The 21,400-nt window shown below is 50.1% G+C and overlaps 1 protein-coding gene across 22 annotated transcripts in view; it reads left to right on the top strand.

Annotated features, from left to right (window-relative positions):
- The window catches only part of Nrxn2 (neurexin 2), a 116,654-nt gene that overhangs the window by 7,457 nt on the left and 87,797 nt on the right, over positions 1-21,400 (top strand). For all 22 annotated transcript variants that reach the window (XM_041661811.1, XM_041661806.1, XM_041661822.1 and 19 more), the window contains exons 2-3: positions 2,092-3,062; positions 18,435-18,452. In XM_041661811.1, coding sequence (XP_041517745.1) covers positions 2,336-3,062; positions 18,435-18,452 — 745 coding nt within the window. In that variant the 5' untranslated portion in view covers positions 2,092-2,335. The remainder of the gene's footprint in view (positions 1-2,091; positions 3,063-18,434; positions 18,453-21,400) is intronic.

Here is a 21,400-nt window from a genome sequence, read left to right as displayed (position 1 = left end):
ATATATAACTGGCAGTGTTTGCAGGAAAATGGGGGCTGTAGGTCTGGCCATATTCTCCTGACTGGGAAGGGACAACCCTTGGGGGGTGCTGGGGCAGGACACTTTGGTCTCCTCCACCACCCACCATGGTAGCCTGTAGGACTCTGGTAGGCAGCAGCCAGAAGCAGGGGGAGAGTGGAAGGGGGGCACTGACTACACAACCGTATCCAGATGTTTCCCTAGCCACTGCTGGGCTTTCAGAGCCACTCTGCCGTCTGTCTTCTGGACACGGGGCACCCTAGCCTCCCTGCCTCCTGTCACTCTGGGCACTGTAGCTCCTTAGTGCAGCCCTAGCAGCTTCTTTCTGTCTCAGCTTCCTCCCCTGTAGCTCTCTACTTCCCACCCCACTGGCCCCCAAGTCACTCGTCTCCCCGTTTGGGAGCTGGCCTGTGGCTGTTGTGCTCTTTGCCTCTATCGTGGGCATGCTGGAGTTGGACGGGCTTGGATTTGAAGCCTAGCACGCTGTTGGCTGTCTGGGTGACCTTGGCCAAGTCTCTAGGCTCCTCTGTATGGGTCTCCCCAGGGGTGAATAGGAATAATGGAACTCTTTGACTGATTAAGTAAAACAACATTTGTAAAAATGCCCTGGATCCTGGGCTGTGAGAAATGCCATTTGAATTTGGAATTTGATTTTCTCAACCTTCTATTTCTTTTCTTCTTCCCACCAGCCCCCTCTCCTCCATTAGTCTTCTATTTCCACCACTGTTCACGGGCTCCTCTGCTTCCTCTTTCTCCTCTCCACCTGTCCCCAGCTCCTCTGAAACTCTGGCCCCTCCCTGCTTCTTTCCCAGGCTTCTCATCACCTCTTTCTCTCCCTCCTTCCCACCCTCCCTCCCCAAAATAAAATCAATGCAATATTCAGGAGGGTTGTTGGATATAAATAATTACGACTTGGAGTTTAACGAGATGCAAATTCCCCTCCCTGTCGTGGGGTATAAATTGCTCTCTGACAGCCCGTTACAAGGGTAATCATTTCAGAAAGGCAATTTTATGCAAATGAGCCTGCCTGCCTCCCGGTAGCTTCCCCCAGCCTTGGGTGGGGGGCCTGGACGAGCTGACTGTTGAAGAGAACCCCAGGTACTGGGATCAGTCCTGAGGCTGAGGACGTGGATCTGGAGAGAGGTTGAGGGTGATTCATCCTTATTCAAGACGACCTGGGCAAGTGGAAACTTAACGTTTGACAATGGGCCACCAAGTAAGGTTGGGAGTCTGTAAAGGTCTTGGTGTGGTTTAGGGGGAAACAGAGGCACAGAAGTGGATGCCTATGCTCACAGATGGATGGGTAGGGCTTGGGTTGAGGATACCTGGGTCTTGGCTGGCTTCTCTCTCTTGCCCCTTCCCAGTCTGGTAACCCTGTGGTACCATTGACGAATTGGCATTTAATTAATCCCAATGAATTATTTAGCAACTTCATTATCCAACATCAAGAGCTGATGAGAGAGACTTATCCCTGGCTGAAAGTGGGAGCCAGGCCCAGAGGTTAGACGGCTCAGAGAAGTAAGTGGCTGGGGTTAACTTCTGGAGGACAGCGCCTTAGCCCCACACCGTCCTGGAACTGGCCTTGGTCCTGACCCTTAGAGGGTTAGGATTAGGGCTGCTCCACTGGATTTCATAGACTCAATGGTGTCACTTCTTCGCCGGTCCACGCCTCAAACCAATAATGCCCACAGTGAGCACTCAGTCCAACTGGTGGCCCCTCAGAACCTTCAGGTGCTATAGTATCTCTTGCTTTGGAGAACCTCTGCAGGTCAAGGCCAGCTGAAGACCTCAAGGGGGCTGGCCATGCTGAATCAGACCTGTAGTAATAATCCCAGCACTTGAGAGAAGAGGCGGAGGCGGGAGGATCTCAGGAATTCCAGGGCATTTTCTGCTACATAAGGAGTCGGGGTGGGGGGACAGCCAGGGCTAGATGAGATGGTTTCCAAAAACAAACGGAAAGGTGCTAAAAGGAAACAGGTGGTCACCCGCTAGTTTGAGGTGGGGAGCCAGACACCAACGGCACCCCTTGACTCTGAACCCTCGATTAAACCTTTCCTCTCTGTTTCCCCACAGGCGTCCCTCCCCCACCTTCCATCCGAGCCCGCCGCGGGGGAGGGGTTCCACCACCACCGCCGCCGCCGTTGCCTTCCGGGGACGTGGGCACTTGAGCCCCGGCGGCTGGGTCCATGGCACTGTGAGTCGGCGAGGGAGCCCCGCTCCGCGCGAGGGGCGCCCGGCCCCCTCCCCGCCCCATGCGCCCGCGGCTCTGAAGCCTGAGCGGGGCCGGGGGCCGGGCGGCGTCGGGGCCGCCGGAGGCATGGCGCTCGGGAGTCGGTGGCGACCGCCACCCCAGCTGTCGCTGCTGTTGCTGCTGGCGCTGGCGACGGGCGTCCGTGGCTTGGAGTTCGGCGGCGGCCCCGGGCAGTGGGCTCGTTACGCGCGCTGGGCGGGCGCGGCGAGCAGCGGCGAGCTCAGCTTCAGCCTGCGCACTAACGCCACGCGCGCGCTGCTTCTCTACCTGGACGACGGCGGCGACTGCGACTTTCTGGAGCTATTGCTGGTGGACGGGCGCCTGCGGCTGCGCTTCACGCTGTCTTGCGCCGAGCCCGCCACGCTGCAGCTGGACACGCCGGTGGCCGACGACCGCTGGCACATGGTGCTGCTGACCCGCGACGCGCGGCGTACCGCGCTGGCGGTGGACGGCGAGGCCCGCGCCGCCGAGGTGCGCTCCAAGCGGCGTGAAATGCAGGTGGCCAGCGACCTGTTCGTGGGTGGTATCCCACCCGACGTGCGCCTATCTGCGCTCACGCTCAGCACCGTCAAGTACGAGCCACCTTTCCGCGGCCTCCTGGCCAACCTGAAGCTGGGCGAGCGGCCACCGGCTCTGCTGGGCAGCCAGGGTCTGCGCGGCGCGGCTGCCGACCCCCTGTGCGCTCCTGCGCGCAATCCCTGCGCCAACGGTGGCCTCTGTACCGTGCTAGCCCCCGGCGAGGTGGGCTGCGACTGCAGCCATACTGGCTTCGGCGGCAAGTTCTGCAGTGAAGGTGAGTCCCAGCGCCGGAGCGAGATGGAGGGGTGGGCGGGCCGGGGGCCTCCTGGCCGTGTTGGGGCGGGAAACCGAGGAAGAGCGCCCGTATTAGGTCCTAGGGAGCCGGCGCAAGTTCGCGAGGGCCGGGGCAGTTCTAGGGTGGTTTGGGCGTGGCCCGGGGCGTGGTCAGGGTGAGCGCTCAAGCGATTTGTGCTTGAGGTCCAGTAGGTGCTGGTGACCCGGGGCATGTGAATGGATGGTGAAGTCTTGTGGGTGGGGCCTGCGCAGGCCGTGCATGTAGGAGGGCCTGTGAGACACCAGGTGGGGACCTATAACCCCGGCGGAACCTTGTGTAGTTTTAGGCGGGGTTGGTGGCCCACCTTTGGCGTGTAGTGGAAGAGAGTGGGCAGGGCCTCTGAGAGTCTGGAGTTTGCTGGCGATAGCCACTGTCTTATGAGAAGGACTGATCTGTGAGACCCAGACGGAAATCCGCATGAAGACCTACACCAGAGGGCGGAAAGGGAGATGGGACAGCGATGCTGTGACCTAAGAGGCCAGGAGGACGGGAATAGTGTATCTTTTTTGTCGTCACAGGATCTCCAGGGTTATGAAAGAGGTTCCTGACTAAAAGTTGACCTTTTTGGAGTTGGGCCAGGATGGCAGGCAGTCTCTCCCAGGTGCGAGACTGGTTGGTTGGCGAGACTTGTGTTTCCAACACGGAAGTCCTTTCCAGCTTGGGGTTGGGATGGAGATTATTAGGCTAGATAAGGCTAGGAGGCGAGACAGAATTTGGAATGGGCCTTGGAAGGAAGATGTTGGGCACTCTGCCAGCACCCCAGTTTGTAAGAGAGATATGTCTGGCTGAGCTCATTGACAGGAGAAAGAAAGGCTGTTGGATCGAGGGCAGCTAGGCTGTGCTTTAGAGGGAAGGAGGAAGGAGTGCGTTTGTTTTGATGTGACTGAGTGGTCAGAGGAAAGATTTTTCTCCATCGATTTGGGGGTGGCAGCTCATTGCCCAGCAGGTGTGTTCAGTAGCTTTTGTTTTTGTCTCTACTTGCTTGGGGGCTGCTTTGCGATATGTGTGTGTGTACATGTGTGTGTGTGCATGTGTGTGTGTGTACGTGCGTGTATGTGCATGTGTGTGTGTACATGCGTGTGTGTGTACATGCGTGTGCATCTTCAAGGAGGTGCAGTCTTTGAGGGAGCCTGTGTCTATGAACTAGTGTGGCTCTGGGGATGGTGTCCCCAAAGCTGTGTGCGTGTGGTCAGCCTCCAGAGGAGCCAAGTCTGAAGACATAGCCCTGCGTATGGGATATCTTTTTTTTTTTTAATATTTATTTATTATGTATACAATATTCTGTCTGCATGTATGTATGCAGGCCAGAGGAGGGAACCAGACCTCATTACAGATGGTTGTGAGCCACCATGTGGTTGCCAGGAATTGAACTCAGGACCTTTGGAAGAGCAGGCAATGCTCTTAACCACTGAGCCATCTCTCCAGCCCGGGGATATCTTCTTCAGCGTTTCGACTGTGTATTTGTAGCTATGGTAGACGACTAGGAAGGCGCCAGGTGTGAGGATGAACAGGCAGAATCCCAGCATTTGAGAAGTGGAGGCAGGAAGACCAGGAGCTTAAGGTCAGCTCCATAGTGAGTCTGATGACGGCCTGGGCTACCTGAGACTCTGTTTCAAAACAAAACAAGAAAGCAAGCAAACAGAAAACCTAAGGAAGGGTTTTGGATTGTTTTGTTGGACTGTTCTGGGATACATCTTTAGGAACTGAGTGTATTAACATGACACCTTCTCGCCTTTTCTCCAAGGAGCTCAGGCGCTCCCTAAACTGTGAAACTGTGTGCAGGCCTGCAGTCTGCCAGTGTGTTTTGGGTGCATATGTGTGAATGGGTCTGTTGCGTTGTTCTTACTGATCGGAGACCAGTGCCTAGCAGAGTGACTGGAACACAGCTGGGAGGGTTTGTGCCCATGTGAGGGTTCCCGTATGTGTGTGTGTGTTTCACTGAGAGACCTCAATAAGACATTTGGAACTTATGAGAAATTTCCAGAACCTTAACTTTATTCTCCAGTTCCTATGACTGACCCCTCCCTGCCCCTCGCCAGCCTTCCTAAGGGAACAGGATGGACTATTTTTCTAGTTTAAGGGAGGGGACCTTTGAGCTATGGAGAGGTTATAGTGCCTGCTATATGGTCCCACTGTGGTAGAATTAAGCCTAGGTATATGAGAATTGAATTCAGAGGGATCTTGATCAATGCAGTCTCTGGCCTCCTGGGACCTAAGTGTATGCTCCTGAAAGTGGGCTGTGTGAGGTCTCAGATGTGTTCTTGTGTGGGACAGGGGTGTTTTATTGAGTGGGTGTGCTAGAGTCAAGCAAAGGTTTGGGTCTGCTGAGCAGAGAGAGGTGGCTGTGTGCACCCGACCCACTGTGTGTGACAGCTGGCAGAGGCAGGGGTCCCGGGTGAATATGGTGTGTTGGTATCTCTGTGTGATCCGCTGAGAGAGAGGCGCTTTGTCTGAGAAAGGGCAGGATGGATGTGTCTGTGTTCTCTGCATCTAATATAGTACTCGGCAGCTAGTGGGTGTTTGATTAAGACTTGGGAAATGAATGGAGAGATATGATAAGTGTGTGAGAGAATGAAGGCTCGCACTGAAGCCATATGTGTTCTTGAAAACGCGTACTTGTGTGTTTTAGGAACTGTGGAGTGGGTGATCGTGGGGTGGGCGATGCTGATTGCACCTGAAGCTGACAGGTGCGGCAAGAGCCACCTTCCCCGACCCCCTCTCCTGTCTCTCTCCACCTCCCTGTCTTACTTATTTTCCTCGTGTTTGTTCCTGAGTCCCTTAGCAGTTCCCCCCGGCCCCAAGACAGGGTTTCTCTATGTGGAACTCACACTGTAGACCAGGCTGACCTCAAACTCACAGAGATCCACCTGCCTCTGCCTTCTGAGGGCTGGGATTAAAGTCCTGTACCGCCACTGTCTGGCTTTAAGCAGCTTTTGTAATAAACAGTGCCCGTTGGTTTCTTCTAACACATTCCTGTGTCTGTGTCCATGTGTGTGTTTGTGTGTGTTTGGGACACTCTTGCTGTGTAGCCCAGGCTGGCCTCGAACTCATGATGATTTCCCACTCCAGTCTCCCAAGTGCTAGGATTACAGGTGTGTGCCATCTTGTCAGGCTCTCCTCCAAAACACCCCCAGGGGTGTCAAAAACAATATCTAGCAGAATCTGCTTCTTATTTTAAATTAAAATTTTATATATCATTAGTGTGTGTGTATCTGTGCAGGTGCACACAAACCACAGCACACATGTAGAGGTCAGAGGACGACTCCATGTAGTTGGTCCTCTCCTTTCTACTTTCCCATGGGTCCTGCAGATCAAATTCAGATCATCAGGCTTGGGTGGCAAGCACCATTAGCTCACATATGTGTATCTGTGAGTGCTTGCATGTATGTATGTGCACCATATACATGCCTGGTGCCCTGGAGGCCAAGCAGTATCTCAGATCCCCTAGAGCTGGAGGAAGGTTGTGAGTGAGGCTGGAACCAAACCTGAGCCTTCTGGAAAAGCAGTAAATTGTAGTATGATTAATAAAAACTCAGAGTCAGATATTGGGGTTCAACCTGAAGGTCACAAAAGCAAAATAGTCAGCCACTGCCTCTTACCTCGACCTCACTCCAAAATGGTGATCCTGTCCCTAAGAATCTCAGAATGAGACTGTGAATGAAAGCTGTCTCCTCCCGTTTTATAATCCTCTCTAGGGCTCGGATTAAGGCCTGCACCACCCAGTTTCTATGGCAACTAGTGTGGCTACTGGGATTAAAGGTGTGTGTCACATTGCCTGGTCTATAAGGCTGATCAGTGGGACTGTTTTACTCTCTGATCTTTAGGTAAACTTTATTTATTAAAATACAAATGAAATGCCACTACAGTAAATACTAGTAACCACTGAACCATTTCTCAAAACTTACATTCTAGTAAAAAAAATATTCTTCTTATTTGTTGTGCGTGTGGGCACTCACGCCACAGCACCCTGTGGAGGTCAGAACACAGCCTGCAAAAGTTGTTTCTCTCTTTCCACTATTTAGGCCCAGGGATTGAACTCAGGTCACCAGGTTTGGCATCAAGCACCTTTATTCTGGTCTTTCTAGTACATTCTTATCCATTCAAGGAGGAAGAACATGGCTCCTACTGTTAGTTACTGAGGTGGGGGCAGGACGACTGAAGGGACCGGGTCCTGGCTGATCTCTGAACAGCCTCTGGGACTCCTTAGACTCCTTTGGAAGCTACACCACTTCATTATTACCTGCTCTGAGTGGTTTCCAACTTTTTCTGAAATCAAGGACATTTTTAAAAGTCAGTAATTCACAGTACAACCTTCCAAAGAGTTGGTTATTATTTTTATATGTGTTTATTGGGAAAACAAATGACTCAAAGCTCTCATGAATTCAGAAAAGCTTTTAGATGACTTTGATGTTGTATTCACCATTGTGGTTAATAAAATATACATTAGGAAAAATAGCTTTAGCTTTATAGGCAAGATGTACCAATTTGCCTTGAGATGTTTGCTATACATATGGATTTGTGGATTTTTTGGAATCTCCTCTGTAATTTCCTGGGGACTGGGCTTGCCCAGCAACGTGAGAACCCATATGCCAGAATATTTGCTGCTTGCTTTCTCTGGGGGTATATGGCCATATGTAATTGCTGACAGAGCTAAGGAAGAGTGGCTGAGCATCTGAGTACCCTGCTGCTGACTGTGTGACTAAGTTAGGGTAGTGGAGACGAGATTTATGCCAAGGTTCACCCACCTGTACTTCCTCACATCACCTATGTGTGTGGAGAGGGGCCAGAAAAGTGATCAAGGAAGAAGGGGTATACAGGTAGGCGTGGGAGACTCCCAGATGAAATCAGGTGTGCACCTCACTCAGGCAACAGAGAAAGGACTGTTCAGTGTGTGTGCTGCAGAGAGATGAACACTTCATGTCCTTGGTTTGCTGGCGATTTAGGTCAACATGTGGTGGTCAAGGCCCCCTTTGTAGTGTGCTGGGGCCTGTAGGGAAGTCAGACATCAGGAAGATGAGCCGCCTGCTCCAGGAGTTGAAAGTTTAGCTGAGGAAGTAGATAAGAAGTCAGTCCAGTGAGTGGTTAAGAGAGGCGACATCTGTCTGTCTGTGAGGTGGTGTAACAGTGGTACCTGCATCAAAGAGTCACTGCAACAGCCCCATTGCATATGAAGTCCATATGCAATGGCATGTGGCACGGAGAGAGTGCTCAGCAAGTACAGGCCGAGCATCTTCAGTCAGAAACCCCAACTCCAAAGTGCTCTAAAAACTGAGATGTTGATGGGAACTGCCAGGACATCACAAGAGGAATCTTCCACACCAACCTCATTTGATGGACTAAAGGGTTAAAAAAATGGGTGCAATGAAAACACTGTATTAGATCACCTGCTAGCTATACACATAGCACATGTAAAACAAGAGAGTATCTCATTTAGACTTAGGTTCTTTCCCCAAGATAATTCATTATATATATTTAGCATTCTAAAATTTTAAAAAATCCAATATTTGAAACACTTCCAGTACCAAACGTTTCAGATAAGAAAGAGTACTCAGCCTGGGACTGGAGAGATGCTCAGCGGAGAACACTTGTTCTTGCACAGGACCCAGGGTTGGTTCCCAGCACCCACATTAGGCAGCTCACAACCCCCTGTAGCTCCAATTCTAGGGGATCCAGTGCTTCTGGCATCCATGAACACTTGCACACATTTGGTGCACATAAACTCATGCAGACATATGCACATAAATAAAAACAGGTAGATATTTTTAAAGAACATTCAATCTCCAAGAGCGATAAATAAACAAAACCCCAAAGCACAATACATAGTGTGGCACCTGCCTAGAGATATGGTAGGCATAGCAGTGTCATGATTAAACAATAGATTGATGTCCAGGGAAGGTGGTTTTACCAGCATTTGTCGGGGGAGAGGTGCATGGCAGGAGAAACACTGCACATTTGAAGCCAACTTATGCTACCTAGCAGGTTCCTGGCCAGCCTGGGTAACGTAGTGGGAGCCAATGTTAGAAAACAAAAACACTGCCGGCAAGATGGCCCCACAGGTAAAGGTGCTTGTCCTCACACTTGAGGACCCGAGTTCAGATTCAGAACTGTGTGCACACGCACACTGAGTAAAATCTGTCTCTGGTATGCAGCATAGTCTGGTCCTGTACTTTTTTTTTAAGCTCATAGGGACAGGCTCTAAATAGATTTATAGTATTTTTATTGATTGATTGATTGATTGACCATGTGTGGAGTATATTATGGCACATAGTTAGTGGGAATTTTGTTTGTTTTTTTCTCTGTAGCTTTGGAGCCTGTCCTGGAACAAGCTCTATGTAGACCAGGCTGGCCTCAAACTCACAGAGATCCCCCCTGCTTCTGCCTCCTGACTACTGGGATTAAAAAGGCATGTGCCTCCACCTCCCGCCTGGGAGTAGAGTTTTAAGAATTTGTATTTTATCAGCATTGTGGAGTGAACCCAGGGCCTAGCACACACTAGGCAAGTGTTCTACTAGTGAACTAAATCCCTCCTTGTCGTTTCTATAAATAAAGTCTGCTGGGTCTTAAGGAAGGGGAGGGTTTATAGTTCAGAGGACTGGAAATAGGGTGGAGAAATGTTAGTTAGGACTGGTTAGAATGTTGATTAGCAAGCTCAGTGAGGCTAAGCCAGGCAGAAGGGCAACTGTGGATGAGGTGTGGAAGAAAGTAAATGTGGCTTCCATCTGTAGAGGGGCAAAGAGAGAAGCTGGGGCCAGGCCCTGGGCATCTGGCTTAAATCACTCATATGACACTCAGTGATGCGGACTAGGGTGTCCTGCAAATGGTCACACAAAGGCTTTTGATCAGGTATGTGACGATAAGAACTGCATCTAGGAAGCGGGGGTGAGCCGAGGGATTCTGTCCAGCAGCTAGATGGTAGAGAAGTTAGTTGGAGGACAGTTTAAACAAGAGAGTTTAATCGTATTTATTTGTGTATGTGTCAGTGTGCTCATAGGTGAGCGCATGTGCACAGGTATGCATGTGGGCCGCGGGACATCCTCTAGTGTCACTCCTCAAGCGCCGTCTGCTCTAGCTGATTGGACTAGGCTAGCTGGCTAGCGGGCCCCAGAGATCTGCCTATCTCTGTCCCACCCCAAGTGCTGAGGTCACAAAGGTGTCCTGCTACACCTACACCTTTACCCGAGTTCTGGGGGAACTGAACCCATGTCTTTTTTTTTTATTGATTTTTTTTGTTTTGTTTTTCGAGACAGGGTTTCTCTGTGGCTTTGGAGCCTGTCCTGGAACTAGCTCTGTAGACCAGGCTGGTCTCGAACTCACAGAGATCCGACTGCCTCTGCCTCCCTAGTGCTGGGATTAAAGGCGTGCGCCACCATTGCCCAGCTTTATTGATATTTATTGAGCTCTACATTTTTCTCTGCTCCCCTTCCTGCCTCTCCCCTCCCTTCTTCAACCATCCTCCAAGGTCCCCATGTTCCCAATTTACTCAGCAAATCTTGTCTTTTTCTACTTCCCATGTAGATTATATCTATGTAAGTCTCTCTTAGTGTCTTCATTGTTGTCTAAGTTCTCTGGGATTGTGGTTTGTAGGCTGGCTTTCTTTGCTTTATGTTTAAAAACCACCTATGAGTGAGTACATGTGATAATTGTCTTTCTGTGTCTGGCTCCGTCCATTTTCCTGTAAAATTCAAGCTGACATTATTTTTTCTGCTGAGTAGTACTCCATTGTGTAAATATACCACATTTTTCTTATCCATTCTTCGGTTGAGTGGCATTTAGGTTCTTTCCAGGTTCTGGCTATGACAAACAAAGCTGCTATGAACATAGTTGAGCACATGTCCTGTGGCACGATTGAGCATCCTTTGGATATATACCCAAAAGTGGTATTGCTGGAATCCAAGTCTTTTGTTTGTGAGTCAAGCACTTTACCGACTGAGATGCCTCCTGCCCTGAACTTTGGTTATTTTGGAGTAGCCAAGAAGGGTGACAACAGCTGTGGTGGCCACTGGGGTAGCTGCAGTGGTAGGCAGCTGGTGCTGAGATCAGAGCCGCCGAGAGATGCTGTCTTTGGGTTGAGGTGGGAAAGGAGGACTTGGAGAACAAGAACTTTCTTTCTTTCTTTCTTTCTTTCCATCTTTTTTTTTTTTTTTGCTTTCTTTCTATTTTTTTGAGACAAGGTTTCTCTGGGAAGCAGCCCTGGCTGTCTTGGAACTCACTATGTAGACCAAGCTGACCTTGAACTCACAGAGAGTGCTGGAACTAACAGTGTGTGCCACCATGTTAGGCTGTGTATAGGTGTTTTATCTGCATGTATGTCTGTGTACCACCCTGGCACAGCATTCATGAAGGCCAGAGGAGCGTGTCGGGTTTGCTGTGACTGGAGCTATGTATGATTGTGAGCCACTGTGTGGGAACTGAACCTGAGTCTCTGGGAAAGCAGCCAGCGCTCTTAACTGCTGAGCCATCTCTCCAGCCCCATGTGTTTTGGAGCTTCTTAGGGGCAATGTTTCCCCAGAGACCGGTAACTATTCAGATCCCAGGGCCACAGCGTCATCCCCAAGCCAGGTGTGTGGAGGGCACACATAATTTTGGGTCTGCTGGGCTGTCTTAGAGCGTGGTCCATGGGACACAAAAGCAGGAAAACCTGTGTTCTGAGCTCCTGGGAAAGAACTTGTCATGGAGAGCCAGGATATCACATCGAAGCACACAACTCACCAAGGCTGAGAAGATTTCCAAGGGAAATCTTACCGCACCTCTCCGCCTCCCTATGCTTTCCCCTGAGGACTCAGGGAGTCGTGAGTTACGTCAGGTATCTCTCCAGCCGGGTTCACATGGTTTCTTCCCAAACGTGGCCCTTCTGCACTGTTGGACTTTCGGGGCCTCAGAGCATGGTTTTGATTGCTTATAGCTCCCCTGCCTTGCTCTTTTCCTATCTTCATTGTTGTCCTCGATAACAAATCTGCTGGAATTCTGAGTTGGTGTTAGGTAAGACAGTGCCATCCCTGACACCATCTCTGTTCTCTCCCAGTTCACCAAGTAGGTGAAAGTTGGGATTAGGTCAGAAACATGACATTCCCCTGTCCTCAGCATCTTCTAGGGTCTGTGGTCCTGATGCTTCCAGGGGTTAAAGAGATGCAAGGCAAAAGGGATGAACCTCTCTGGGGAACGGTGCAGAGCTGAGCTAGATGTTCCCAGGGAAAGACAACAGAGTGGTTGCTTGGACTGGCAGCTTTGAACCTTGGCCCTGACTATCTGTGTGAACCTGGGAAACCGACTGAACCGTGGAAAACTGGTGTTCTAGCTACCCTTCCCAGTGATCAATAAGTTTACTGTGGGTGTTTACCCCAGTGGCCAGGAGGCTTCAAGGAGGAGGTGGCACTAGGCTAGACCTTGAAGGACAACTGAGCCAGAGGGAGCTGCCATGATGAAGAAAGAGGAGTGTGTGGGGGCTTTCCCGTTAGGGTGAGTGTGGGGGATATAAGAGAACTAATGTCTCCGGCTTGGCGAGGCAACAAGATTGACTGTGTTTCGTGGGAAATAAAATACAATGTAGGTTAGCATTCTGGAAGCTTCTAGCAGTTTTGACTTTTAGGCTAAGAATGTACCTCTTAAGATGTTTCCATCCTGTATTTGGTCAGAGTGAGGCTGGGAGAAGGAAGAGATGGGATCTGGCTTTGTTTTGTAATTTATACAGATATATAATCACATTCAATATATAGTTGAGCATAACCTTGAACTTCTTATCCTCCTACCTCCACCTTCTGAGGGTTGAGATGCCCCACCATGCCCAGTTATGTAGTGCTGGGGACCAAAGCCAGTCAAGTATCTGACCAACTGAGCCGCGTCCTCAGGCCCCACTGGAGATTTTAAAACTAGAGAGATTTTGATTAAATTTTGTTTTTGTTTTTGAGACAAGCTTTCTCTACATAACCCTGTCTGTCATAGAATTCACTATGTAGTCCACCCAGGCCTCAAACTCATGGGGAGTTGTCTGTCTCTGCCTCCTCAGTGTTGGGATTAAAGGCGTGTGCCACCATGCCTAGCCTTGGATTAAGTCTTTAAACAATTTATTGATTTAAAAACTTTTAAACATGTATTTATTTTTTATTTTATGTGTATGAGGGTTTTGCCTGTATGTGTGTCTACGTTCTACATGTAGGCCTGGCAATTTCAGAGGTCAGAAGGGGGTATCAGGCCCCTGGAACTGGAGTAACACCCAGTTGTGAGTGCCAGGTGGGAGCTGGGGACTGAACTCAGGTCTCCAGAAGAGAAGTAAGCACTTTTAACTGCTGAGCCATCTTTCAGCTTCTAAGATTTTATTAAATTTTATTATTATTATTATTATTTGTGTGTGTGTGTTCACTATGTATGCAGGGGGAATGTGCCTGTCACAGTGCTCATGGAGATCAGAGAATGACCATATGTAGTTAACTCTCTCCTCCCATCTTTGTATAGGTTTCAGGGGATGGGACTCAGGTCGCCAGGCTTGCATGACAAGCACCTTCACCTGCTCAACCATCTTGTTTGTTCTCTAGATTCAGATTTGATTGTCTGCCACCAACAGTGTGACCTTGGATAAGTTGCCCCGCTTTTCCCCTGTGTACATGTGTGTGTGGTATTCATGTTTGCATATATACGTGTGCACATGTATATGTATGTGTTCATGTTGATCTTGGGTGTCTTTCTCAACTGCTCTCTACCTTATATACTGAGTCAGGGTCTCTCACTGAACTAGAAGCTCACCATTTTGGATAGCCTGGCTAGTCAGTTTGCCCTGGGGATTCTCTGTCTCTATCTTCTCCCATGTTCTAGGATTATTGCTAGGCCACCATGCTCACCTGGCTTTTATGTGGGTCCCGGGAATCTGAACTCTGGTCCTTTTAGTTGTGGGCATGAGCTGTGGAGGCAGCCCTGCCTCTGCTTTTGGACCCTTGGCTTCCTCCTCTCTAACGGAAAGGAAGCATCATTTGTATTCGAGGGTTATAATAGTGGTGGTGGGTGCAGGAAGCAGCACACAACAGGAGCCAGGCCTACTTTAGTTCTTAGAACACAAGGAGTGTTATTATATTATTCACTCAACAAACATAGCAAGGTCTTTTCTTAGCCAGGAGCTGAGCAAGCAGCTGAAAGTAGAGGGATGAATGAGACATTGTTTTGTCTCTTGCACAGTTTTGCAATCCCATCAGGAAGCCAACTTGAAATTACAGTTACAATGTAGCTTTAACAAGGGCAATAATAAGACAATATACATCACAGAGCTGGTCCAGAAGAGGGAAACTGTTGCTCTCCTGTATTCAGAATGTACAGGTATTGACGTGGGTCTTGAGGGAAACCATTGGCTTTCTTAGATAGCTGTGTGCATGTGTGAGTGTGTGTGTGTGTGACACGTAAGTGTGTGCTTGGGAAGAGTAGTTAGAATGTGGCTCCATTAGGGGAATGGGTGTGGCTTGAGACTGGTAGGCCAGGAGACTGAAGGGGTTGAGGTCAGACTGGAAGTGAGTTACCTGAGAAGACCAGACCTTCCCCGGTGAAGCTCAGCAAGGAGCCATATACCTGCAATAGATATACACGCAGTAGACATGCACTGCAGTAGATCACACCACAGTAGGTACACACTGCAGTAGATAGATAAGATAGATATACATATATACATGCATATATAGCTATACATGCTGTAAATACACACTGCAGTAGATAGAAGAATAGATATACATATATACATGCATATATAGCTATACATGCTGTAAATACACACTGCAGTAGATAGAAAAATAGATATACATATATATACATGCAGTAGGTAGATAAGATAGATATACATGCTATAGAAACACACTGCAGTAGATAGATAGGATAGATATACATATATATACATGCATATATAAATACACATGCAGGAGATACACACTGCAGTAGATAGATAGGATATATATATATATACATGCATATATAAATACACATGCAGGAGATACACACTGCAGTAGATAGGATAGATATACATATATTATGCATACATATATAAATGCACATACAGTAGATATACACTGCAGTAGATAGATATGCACTGTAACAGGCTTGAGATGTGGTTGAGACACTTAGGTGTGGTGTGGATATAAACTGTAGGGTGAAAAGACTCATTGAAGGGAGATTATCACAGAGGCCTAGTCAAGCTCCCAGCAGAACAGATAGGGCCTCACCTGGGCTGCACTGATGGGGCATGGTGGGTTTTAGAGGGTGGAGCCCATAGGTCCTGGCAACTGATCTGAAAAAGGGGAGGACTGCTTTCTGGGTGTCTGCCCAATAAAGACAGGAGAGGGCTTGGGGGAAAGAGTTCTGCAGCCGGCTCAGGCTGAGACCAAGACGCCTGTGAGAGAAAGAAAGGGGTGTGGTGGCCCTGATTGGCAAGTGGCTAATGGGGCAGCGGTGGCCCAGGTGTGTCTCCTCAGTGAGCACATGGCTTACAGCCAGGCAGACAAGCGGTGTGACTCGGCTGGCAGGGGGCCTGGCCCTGGGTTAGATGGCATCTTGGGACACGCTTTAGAGATCCAGGCTCGTAGGTCGGAAGGAGGGCCTTTGTCCTGGGGCGATTGAGGTGAGCTATGGGTGAGGAGAACAGGTGGCTGAGGGGCAGGAAGGTGGACCTGGAGGGGCCTGGACGGCAGGTGAAGCATGCAGACAGCACAGAGCAGACGAACGACACAAGTCTTCTGTCTTTTAGGAACTTGCTGGCTTCATGTTTCTGAGCATACTTTAAAAAATTATTCATTTAAAAGATACTTATTTTATTTTATGTGCATGTGTGTGTCCGAGGACAGGTATCTGTACCATGTGCTGCAATGCCAGTAGAGGTCAGAGAAGGGCATCGGATCCCCTGGAACTGTAGTTATGTAGTTGTGAGCCCCCACCATGTGGATGCTGGGAACCAAACCTGAGCCTTCTTTAAGATCAGTAAGCACTCTTAACTACTGTTCCGTCTCCCTAGCCTGTTAAAACAATTTAAATTATGGGCCTCTGTGTGTCTGTGTAAGTGTGTGCACATGAGTGCAGTTGCCCAAAGAGGCCAGAGGTACCTTATCGCTTTGGAGCTAGAGTTACATGCGGTGGTGGAGCTACCCAGGTGGGTTCTGGAAACCCAACTAGGGTTCCCTGGGAGAGCAGGAAGCCCTCTTAATTGCTGAGTTACCATTCCAGCCTGGAAACATTTTTTTTTTTGAAATATCTGCTATGTGGAATTATCTAGAAATCAAAATTATTCTTTTGTGCAGGTGTTGGTACTTGGGACTGGTCAGGGCCTTGGCATGCTAGGATCAAAGAGTTTTAGCACAGCTGTTCTCGGAGAGCCCAAGGGTTCTCTTTAACTGGACAGCTCCCTCATAGCTGTGATGAGACTCAGGAGCTTTAGGAAAACTGTGGTCTCTACAGCTTCAGGGTGTAGCTGTCAGGCAAAAGCCTCTCTGGTGTGTGTTGCGAGCATATTTGTAACATGGAGGCTGGTGGGCGTGGGTGGATAAGGAACGAGATGGGTAGGTAGCCAGGCAGCCGTGTTCACTGGGAGTGTGCAGGGCTGGTGGGCGAATGCATCAATAATAACATGTATTAGGTTGCTGTGCAGATGCTGGTGTTGGCTCCCAGTCTCTGCATGTACCACAGGGGTGGTATGACGTAGGATAAATAATGTACTTGTTTTTGTGGTGTAATGCCCCTCCCTGAGAACGCATGAACAAATCCCACAGAATGTGCTCATAGGAGGGAGGAGAGAGCACATGCACACGTGTGTGCGCTCATGTCTGTCTCGGGATCCTTTGTGTGCTTGTAGATTGGGCAGTGTCTCTCCTCTGCCTTTGGCTTCCTCTATCAGCCTCACGGTGAGTGACTGTGTGACAGATGTTTAAGGCTGGGAGCATCTTAGTCCTCTTACGAAGCCTGCTTGAGGAGCTGCCGCTGCTTAGCTGCGGGGACCGCTCCCATTCACCTTCCCTCTTTACCCATCGGGTGTGTCCCAAGGTCAGGTCCAGATCAGACCCTAATAGGTGAGGCTGACGCCCATGGGATGTGCATTGATCTAGGGGCTCCCAGTGTGGCTCTCTGAATTAGGTGAGCATCCATTTAGAGGCCCTTTGCTTTGTCCTTTAGAGGGCATTTTGACTCATTTGGGAGGTAGAAGCAGAAGGACCAAGACATTAGCTACATGACTTTGAGACCAATCTGGCTTATCCAATATTTTGAAATAAACAAGCAAACAAACAAATAAGCAAACATTCTGGAGTTGAGGATGCAGCTCAGTTGGTAGAATGCTTGTTTAGCGTGCGTAAGACTTTGAATTCGATCCCCAGCAGTGCTTAAAATTGAACGTGGTCATGCATGCCTATAATCTCAGCCCTAAGGAGGCAGGAAGATGGTCCTGAGTTTGAGGCTAGTTGTGTTACACACTAAGTTCCAGGCCAGTTTGGACTACAGAATAAGACTGTGAAACACTCGGATATAAAAAATACAAAAGGCAAACCAAGAAAGAAGACATTTCCCCTGATCATAGAGGTAGAGCAAGGGTCAGAAGGGCTTGGGCAAGGATGCAGTCCACGCTGCCATCTGTAGTCGGGGTACAGAGAGACTGGGTGACTCAGATAGGCAGTTTGGGGCAGAATCATGTTTTCTTGGACCAGACCCAGGGCCTGGCCCGAGCCACGTTCTAACTGCGAGGGTGCCTTTTGGGAGGGTAGGGAACCGTAGGTGGTCAGGTGCTTGAGCGCAAACGCTTTAGGCGTGAGCTAAGTCCGAGCTAAATGCGAGAGTGGGCCGTGTGGTGCTTATGTGTGTCAGTGTGTCACTGAGCCTAAGTGTGCCTCGGCAGCCCAGTAAGACAGTCTCTGGTGTGGTGAGCACGTCCCCATCTGTCTCTGAGCTGCCGAGGGATGAATGCAAGGGAGGAGCCTGTCGCAGGGAGTCGGGAAGCCTGGCTGCTTGCGGCTTTGCTTACCACCCTGCTTCCTGTCTCTGTGTGATCTGGGGTCATCATGCCTCTGCTCTGGGCCTCAGTTTCCTGGTCTAGCAGGATCTAGTGTCAAAGGCAGAAAGCCCTCTCAGTTTTTCCAGACCGATTGACTTTGGGGGGACTCATTCAGGAGGCAGTGTGGTCATTGCTCAGTCCCCAGCAAAGCTGCTCCCTGAGCTACTGAGGTTGGGTTATTCATGTCAGGGCCTTGGTGGGCTTGGGGACCTGGAACCCCTTGGTCCTTAAAGCACCTGTCCATGGCATATTTGCTAACAAGCTTCTTTTCTCTTCTCTCCCTGCTCCCCTTCTCTGAACTTGGCTGACTATAGAGGAACACCCTATGGAAGGTGAGTGGAGCCTCCTTGATCGTTAGGTTAATGCCCATCTCCCTGAAGGGTCTATATGAAGGCGTGCTGTTGGCCACGCCACAGCCCCTGCCTGCTTGTGTTTGAGGGGACCTCGGGGAGGCTATCTGGGGGTTTCTTCACTGGACTGCCTCTTCTTAGGCTGCTTTGTTCACTGACTGGGGAAGCTCCTGGGTAGAAGGCAGATCTCCTTGCCCACGCTGCTCTATGCTGTTCCCAGCTTTCTTCCTTGTGGGGAAGGGGAGAGGGTCTCTGGGAAGAGGTTATGAGTCAGCTGGTAGTCTCAGAAGTGTCCAGAAGTGAGAAGGTAGACACTGTTTTGCCCAAAGCATTTAATGGATGAGCCAGGTGTGGTGGTGCACACCTTTAATCCCAGCACTTGGGAGGCAGAGGCAGGTGGATCTCTGTGAGTTCAGGGGCAGCCTGGTCTACATAGTGAGTTCTAGGGCAGCCAGGGCTACACAGAGAAAACTAAGAAAAGAAAAGAACCAACCAAGCATATAATGGCTATGTGTAGAAGGGAGCAGCTAGTGGCAGGGCTGGCTGTCGGCCCGGAGCCTGAGCTGGAGAGAATCCGTGCTTTTGCTGCGGGACTCAGGCCAGTGGGGATGTGGTGGAGAGTACAGGCAGGCAGGGTCTGTCCACGGCTGGGCTGTGTGGGCAGGGCCAGCTCCCCTGCTCTACTAAAGCTGCCTGTGGCTGGGAGGAAGAGGGAAGCTTCTTTGTTCAACCCAGTCCCCGGGCAAGGGTGGGAGTGGGCTTCTCTTGGATCTCTGCATTCTCTCCCTGCCTCTCTCTCTGGTTTTTCTCTTTGTCTCATTTTCTCCAGGGGTCTGTCTGTGGACCTCTTTTCTGTCCCTGACCTTCTACAGATTCTCTGGGTTCTAGCATTCTTGGAAACTTTCCCTCTAGCTTTGCTTTTCCTTCTGTTTCCTTTCCTTCTCTGGGGTGGATAAGATTGGGGGTAGGGAGGTCCACACTTAGAGGCTGGACTGTAGCTGATCTTACAGGTCATCGCAGTGAAATTGGCAAAGCGATTATGATGAGGGAAGGCCTTACCCTGATCACCACCCTGCTCCACAGTCCCCATGTTCTGGGAAGACAGTGGGTAGGAGACACTCTGAAACCCCTGGGCCTGACCCTTCTGGGAGGAGCTCAGAGACACCAAGGATATGGGGGTCTGAGAAGAGCAGGCAAGGAGGGCTCTAGGTCAGGATGTGGGTGGAACCCATTTTCCTTGTGGTGTCCATGGCTTGCCTTGTCGCTCTGTTTTGTTTTTGTTTTTATTTTTTCTATTTGGGGCTCCTCAGGTGCTCTGATCTGAGCAGACCAGCCCCTGTGTCTGTATCTGTCTGTTTGTACACACATTCATGTGCCTTGGCTGTCTGTGTGGGGATGCTGGGCGTTGGCTTGTTGTTTTGTCCACGGAGTGGCATGTGTCCCTGAGTCTCTGGAGGAGCATCTGGGGCTTTGTGCGTCTGCATCTATGTTTGCATCTCTGTGTGCCACTGTTTACCTCTGTTGTGTGTCAAGGAGGAGGCGCCTGCACCTCTGAGTGGACGCAGCCTTCTGAGGCCTGGAGATAAGATTTAGTGTAGGTCTGACTTTCACTTGCTCTTGATGTCATGTCTCCTCTGGAACAAAAGGAGAGATGGAGGGAGGAAGAGGGGAGAAAGGGGATAGAAGACGCTTGAGAGGAGGAAGGAGGAAGCATAGAGACAGGGAGAGGAGAAGAGGTGGGATTTAAAAACAAAACAAAACAAAACAGCAACAACAACAAAACAGCTGTGGGGAGAGAGAGCGGAGTGAGAGGAGCAGAGAGGGCAGGCCCAGGCTGAGAGAAGAGCAGGGGGCTGCAGAGAAGTGACTTGGAGCAGGGAGAAGAAAGGGACGATGAGGACAAGAAGAGAAGCTTGGTTTGGGGACATGGCAATGAGATCTGTGGTGGAGGTGTCCTGGTCACCTGCTGGTTTAGATGTGGGCCGGAATGTACAGTACAGGGCATGTATGGAATGTGTGTACATGTATGTGTGTACATAGGCAAGAATGTGTGTACATAGGCAAGAATGTGATTTCTTTGTGTGTCCCTCTGCATGTCTGTCTGTCTGTCTTTTTCATGACTGTTGTCCTAGGGTCTGGGTACAAGACTGCAGGTGAAGACGGGGGTTGGAGGTAGGGGCTTCCTCCCTAGCCATGAGGGCCCTCTTCAGATCTCTTAGGGGTTCTCTGTGCCTCCCCTTCTCCCTCTGTCTGTGATGCTGGGATGCTGGGCCCGAGGCCTGGATTCCTCTAGGAACCAGGCATCTTGTTCTGTCGCACCCTAAGTGCTGTCTCTTTCTTCCTAATCTCTTACCAACGGGAGAGGAGACCCTGCCTAGCCAAATTGAGTACCCTAGGAAGGACCTTTGGCAGTGCCATCCGTCACATCCAGCTTGTGGGAGGAGTGGGAAGAGGAGCAGATGCCACAGGTAGACATGAGAGAGAGAGCACCCCAGGGGTACTGCGGCCAGGACAAGGGGTGGGAGAGGAGGCAGTCTGTAGGGAGGGATCTCTTGGTCATCCAGTCATCTAGGACTGAGCCAGGGGTAGACAGGAAGGGAATGGGTCTCCCCTCACCAAGATGGCTGGTGCTGTCACGCCTGAGGGAGCTGAGCAGCTGGTTGCCTTGGTGACAGAGGGAGAGTGCCGCATGCTAATGAGGCTGGCAGAGAGCTGGGCAGCAGAAGGGTCCTGAGGGTAGATGTGTGACTTTGCCCAGCAGCAGTCAGGCCTAAGGGGTTGTAGGTGGTAGTGGGGCAGAGGGAAGGAAGTATAGCCACTGGGCCTTTGACTCTGGACAGAGGGCAGCAGAAGCCTGCATTTCTAAGCGTGGGCTCTCTGGGCAAGGCTGCTGCTGACAGGCAAGTGGGAGAAGGGTTCAGATCCTGGGG

The sequence above is a fragment of the Microtus oregoni genome, unplaced genomic scaffold, assembly GCF_018167655.1.
Source record: "Microtus oregoni isolate MIOR12 unplaced genomic scaffold, Mior012 000012F_ref0000307, whole genome shotgun sequence".
NCBI lineage: Eukaryota > Metazoa > Chordata > Mammalia > Rodentia > Cricetidae > Microtus > Microtus oregoni.
Note: the sequence above shows the minus strand (reverse complement) of the source record. Positions and strands in the feature narration are given on the sequence as shown.